This window comes from Hordeum vulgare, chromosome 6H (assembly GCF_904849725.1).
Source record: "Hordeum vulgare subsp. vulgare chromosome 6H, MorexV3_pseudomolecules_assembly, whole genome shotgun sequence".
Taxonomy (NCBI): Eukaryota; Viridiplantae; Streptophyta; class Magnoliopsida; order Poales; family Poaceae; genus Hordeum; species Hordeum vulgare.
The window spans coordinates 535,071,653-535,077,591 of record NC_058523.1 but is presented as its reverse complement, the minus strand read 5'-3'; the positions used below and the strand labels follow the sequence as shown (position 1 = coordinate 535,077,591).

The 5,939-nt window shown below is 52.2% G+C and overlaps 1 protein-coding gene across 1 annotated transcript; it reads left to right on the top strand.

The window, feature by feature from the left end:
• The first annotated feature begins 646 nt into the window (after positions 1-646).
• On the top strand, positions 647-3,532 carry LOC123404469 (RING-H2 finger protein ATL13-like). Its single transcript, XM_045098399.1, has one exon. It carries the CDS (start codon positions 1,298-1,300, stop codon positions 2,651-2,653), a length of 1,356 nt encoding a protein of 451 aa, XP_044954334.1. The 5' UTR covers positions 647-1,297; the 3' UTR covers positions 2,654-3,532.
• Positions 3,533-5,939: the final 2,407 nt, after the last annotated feature.

Genomic DNA, 5,939 nt, shown 5'->3' with positions numbered 1-5,939 from the left:
CACCGACATGTATAGGTTCCTTTCTTTTTTTAAGAGTGTGTTCGCGCACGAGAACAAGCGTACTGGCGCTCGCTAACCACGTCCAATCAATAATACCGCAACTTGGCCTTTGATTCCCATCATTTGCGTTAAAGCGCAAAAAAATGAAATTGTGTACGAATGTACCTGCAAGTCATCAACCAAGTGGGAGCAATTCATAATGCAGGTCAACAGAGCCTCTGCCTAAGACAGCCCAGCCCAACGGACACCGTATCGTATCATACACAAAACTACAGCTGCTAAGTAGAGTACCGTACAGTACTATACGTTACTCCCTCCGTTCCTAAATATAAGTCTTTTCACAGGTTTTACTAATTAACTATATACGGATGCATATAGACATACTATAAAGTGTAGATTCATTCGTTTTGCTCCGTATGTAGATCCGTAGTGAAACCTCTTAAAAGACTTATATTTAAAAACGGAGGGAGTACTTGGTAGGCACAGCACGCATTGCACACACCATTTAGTATATTAGTCCTTCTGTCTTCAAATTCTTGTTTAAGGTTTGTATAGAAATGGATGTATCAAAATATTAAAACATGATTAGATGCATTTATATTTAAATACAATGATTTTGAGACAAAGGGAGAACTAAACCAATCCCGCAAAAAGTCAATACTCAATTCCATCACCAGCACTACAGTGCTCTATTTATAAGTTGATCCTGATCCACCTGTTCAAGAAGGGCAAGAAACAAGCACACACGACGACACCGACGGAAGCAGCAAAAACAATGGCAGATCAGGCCGCCGCCTCGCCCGGTCGCACACACCTTTTGGCAGATCAACGACCACAACCCCCCTCTCTCTCCACAAAGCGATGTCGCCACCCCCTTTGTTTTTCTCTGAACCAGTGGCCGTCTGCAACGGTGAGCTCAGTAGCAACAGTGATGCTTAACTGCATGTCCTAACCCGCACCTAATGCCGCTTTAATTCCCCCACTAATTTACAGCCCACACGCTAATATAATCTCCCTCCGTCGGTCGCTCTCTCCTCTCTTCTCTGCCGCAATTTATTCTCCCCTCCACCTCCCACGCAAAGCTTCCCTCCCCTAATCCCGCAAGTAGTACCTCCATCTCCCCCCATCGTCCAGCCGGCCATGCCAAGATCCTCCACCCACCCGTAGGCCGTAGCAAGCAACCACATGCCGACGCTCCACTTTTCTTGGCCCGATCGCGCACCCAAGCTCGCGCTTTGATCCGTGCTCGCCGCCAGGCAAGGCTGGTTGGTGCCGGAAAAACAGGGCTGTCGTATCGATGAGCAACTCATCGTGGACGGCGCCGTCGGGGACGGGGTCGTCGGCGCTGGAGACGGTGGAGACCAAGATCAGCCCCAGCATCCTCTTCATCGTGGCGGTGCTGGCGATCGTCTTCTTCGTCTGCGGCCTGCTGCACCTGCTGGCGCGCCACCTGCTGCGGCTCCGGCGACGGAGGCGGGCCGCACGGGACGACGCCGAGAGCGTCACGGCGTTCCAGGGCCAGCTGCAGCAGCTCTTCCACCTCCACGACGCCGGCGTCGACCAGGCCTTCATCGACGCGCTCCCGGTCTTCCTCTACCGCAACGTCGTCGTCGGCGCCGGAGACGCTGGCGGCGGCGGCAAGGACCCGTTCGACTGCGCGGTGTGCCTCTGCGAGTTCGCGCCCGACGACCAGCTCAGGCTTCTGCCCAAGTGCAGCCACGCGTTCCACCTCGAGTGCATCGACACCTGGCTGCTCTCGCACTCCACATGCCCGCTCTGCCGCCGGAGCCTCCTCGCCGCCGGCGACCTCTCGCCCACCTGCAGCCCCGTCCTCATGGTGCTCGAGTCCGCCGACAGCCCCCGCGACCTGGCCGGCTCCGCCACGCACGCCGACGGCGAGCCGAGCGGCGCGGCCGTGCGCGTCCCGGGACTCGACGGGGCGGAGGAGGTGGTCGAGGTGAAGCTGGGCAAGTTCATGTGCGTGGAGGCCGACGCCGTCGCCCGCACCGGCGAAACGGACGGAGCGGGCACCAGCAGCAGCAACGCCAATGCCGACGCCGAGGCAGGGCTCGGGCAGAGGCGGTGCCACTCCATGGGCTCGTACGAGTACGTCATGGAGGAGCACGCGTCGCTCCGCGTGGCCATCGCCAAGCCGCCGCCCGAGAAGAAGCGGCCCGCGTTCTCCAGGGCACGCCGCGGCGGCGGCGCCATGTCGGAGTGCGAGTTCGGCGCGTCCAAGCGCCGCGGCGAATCTTCCTCGCTCCGCTACCCGGTGATCCCGGCGACGACAAAGCAGAAGCAGCAGCCTCCCGACCTGCCCGCCGCGGCGAAGCTCACAAAGGACAGCTTCTCCGAGTCCAAGATCTGGATGGTGCCGCCGGCGTCGTCCAGGAAAGGGGACCCCGACGCGGGCGGGAGGCGCACGGTGTCGTTCCGCTGGCCGATGAGGAGCGGCAAGGACGGCGAGGAGGAAGGAGGGGGCGAGCGGAAGAGCGGGAGCGAGGCGGACTGGGGCGACGTGGAGACGGGCAGCGGCGGCGGCAACAGCGTGGTGTCGTCGCTCGCGGAGGAGCGGCCGTCGTTCGCGCGGCGAACCCTGCTCTGGGTCGTCGGCGGCCGGCAGCAGTCCAACAGAGTCGGCGACTGCCCGTGACCAGCATCGCCATTGTCGATCTGATCAATATCAAACCCCAACGAAAGAGAAAAAAAGGGAAACAAATTCGTTCTTTTGTTCAGTTAGTTATAAGAATCTCTTCTTCTTCCTCCGTCCTTGTAGATTGCCACTGATTGCAAATTCGCAGCGGCGAGAAGAAACCTGTAAAACCCATCAGACCTCTCGGAAGCAAATCGTTCCAGACCAGCTCCATCAACTCTGCTGCCGCGTTGACCTGGCGAACAAATCGTTTCAGATCGCCGGTGACTCTTGCATGGCAGCAGATTGGATGCATCATCAATCATGGATTCTTCTTTCCGATGTGGATCACCAATCAATCATGGCGATTCGGATGCGGGGCAAGGGAGGCGCCGCGCAGTTGGAAAGCGGGATTTGTTTGGCCTGTCGGCGCGTGATCGCACATGTGAGCGTTGCTGCCGCTGCCGATGCGCCACCGCAGTCCTCCGTCGGTCGGCAGCTTCCGGAAATTTGGCAGCGTCGCTTTCCCTCGTGCGAGGCCAGCCACGCACGCATCTGCTGTCCAGTCCGGCAGCGCATCTGAGCTGAATCTCTTGACTCCCGGCTGTGAAAAGATGCAGATCAACACGGGTTTTTCTCCCGTCATCCTGCAGAAAGATGCGGAAGCTTGCTGATGGCTGCAGCACTGAGTCGAACCAGAGTAGCGTTCATTCATGTGACCACACAGATTCAAAATTTGCATGGACCAGGTGATTCGGAATCCAGAAGTTTACCAGCTTACTACTCCACTGCTGCATTTACTCCTGGGCCTGGCCACCGTTATTCTGCACTGTACTCTACTGTTTTCACTATGGTTAGTCAGAAATGTTAATGCAACGGCGCCATTACTGCGAGGTCAAACCGCATCTGGGCCGTCGGTTAACATTTTGATTTTTCCAGTTCATCTGGGGCGGCGGCGGTGGAGCCGGAGCTGCTGGGTTGGCATTTTGCCGGTGTAGTTAAGCCGGCCATCAATGGTCCCGTCCCGAGCAGGCAAAATTTGCTGCGATTCATTCGGGTTGCACGGAAACCTGCGCTGATCCATGTACTCGCTTTGCCGCTGTAACTAGTGCGGGTACACCACGTAATTAACGGGGTGATTATGCACTGCTGGTGGAAAGCCGCTTCTCTGGCCACCAATGACAGTGCGATCAAAAATGCTACACATACATGCTTTTACCGAAATTCTACAGGTTCCTTCCAAACTTTTTAAACATGTCCCCCTGATTTCAACGGAATGGGCCCATGCCTCTACTAATGACCAATTAGAAACTGCCATGAACCCTGTAATCTCCTCATCCCGTAACTTTCATGTAAAATTCCTGTACGTGTAGCATTGCTCACGTGCGATAGTGCTGCCACTCAGTGGCGGAGCCACCGCCCAGCTACCTGGGCAGTTGCCCAGGCTCAGCTTGCAATCTCTTCCTTAAATAATGGCAAGGATGAAGAAAATTCAGCTTTTTATGGGCAAATCACAAAATAGCGGTCGGCCATTAAGAGCCTTCATATGTTGCCCAGGCTATCACATTGAGCTGGCTTCGCCACTGCTGCCACTGTTAACCGCAGGCATAATTTTTGGTCTGCTTCGGTTCATAGCATTGAAATATAAAATCACAAGAAGTGAGATGACGTACATCTCAATTTTCATGAAAAGAAGGACGTCGCTTCATTCATAATATACTACTCCTTCCGTTCCTAAATATAAATCTTTTAAGAGATTTCACTAGAGGTCTACATACGAAGTAAAATGAGTGAATCTACATTTTAAAATATGTCTATATACATTCATACTTAGTTCATTAGTGAAACCTGTAGAAAGACTTATATTTAAGAACGGAGGGACTACGTTTTTTTCATTGAGTCTGGCATAATGGCATAATGTTTTATCTTTTAAAAAATGTGAAAGATTGGTTCTTATCCTATATAGGAATAGGAATGCATTCCTACAAATCCATAGTCCTCGTACAAAATTTTACTTTAAAAATTATATCCTATAAAACACTTAGAAGATTTCTACAAATCAAAGGAGGCCTTCTTTCTTCTTTGACTTAGGAGGAGATGCGCAATTTCTCACCAAGGGTCTCCTATTCGAAGCCTATGCCTTCATCATGTGGGTATAAGATGTCGACACCCATGTTGTTGCCATTTGATCCTTTTGGGTGCCCAACCGGGTCAAGATCTTCGCGTGGTTGCTATTCCGGGTCCCTCAATTCAAATTTCTCTTGGTGGAAGTGTAGATCAAGGCCCTCTCGAGCAAATCCTAGAAGATCAACAAGTTTTGTTGGGTAGGAAGGGAGATCCGACGGAAATGGATCTTTGAGGAACAATGGAGCTTAGGGTTGAAAAAGGTGAGCTTTTTCGGAAAGAAGACCTCCTTTATATAGTGGGGAAACAATTCCAACCCAAACATGAGCGGTAGTACTGCCCATAAGAGGTAGTACCGCTCCTGGGAGCGATACTAACGCTACGGATGTAGAGTAGCACATCACGAGTGGAGGCGGGAGGGAGATAGTTCCGTAGGAGCTGTACTATCGCTACCAGGAGTGGTACTACCACTCATAAGGGGTAGTATCGTCTCATATATCCGCTCATGATCCGCTGAGAATCCAGTCGGAGAAAACATGGGCGGAAGTGGCGCGGCAGTAATAAGCGGTTCTACCGCTCAGAACCGCCACCTAGAAAACCGCCCATTCCGTCACGAAAAGTGTAAGACCCCTAGGCAGCGACACAAGCCAGTGGCACTAGTGAGGGGCACTTCCACCTGAGAGCGGTACTACCGTTGACGAGGGCGGCAGTACCGCTGCTGGGAGGGGTACCACCGCTTGGGGTTTTTTAGACAAGAACAAGACAATGTTGGGGCTCCATCGAAGCGGGAAAGAAACATGGGTGCGATAAAATGTGTACTGATGATTCCACCAAAACCTTTCTGATGCGAACCCCTCTTAATAGTATGATTAATATATTAATGTGATGATCTGCTTATAGTATAGTAATGTGATATATTGATTATAGTGTAGTAATGTGATGATATGCTTAGTGTAGAATTTGATGATATGCTTATTGTGTAGAATTTGTTGATATGCTTAGTATAGTAATGTGATATGCTTATTATATTAATGTGATGATATGCTTTTTTTTTTTCATAAACTACCTAAAAGATTATGTGTGAGCTATGGCATTGAGCCGGATGAAACATGCATTGCTGAACTACGCCTTACCAGAAGGGGCTTCATCACCGCCCGTGCTTACGACTGGACATGGGCGGCCA

Coding starts and splice junctions, on each gene's coding strand:
- LOC123404469 (XM_045098399.1), top strand. CDS start 1,298: ATGAGCAACTCATCGTGGACGGCGCCGTCGGGGACGGGGTCGTCGGCG.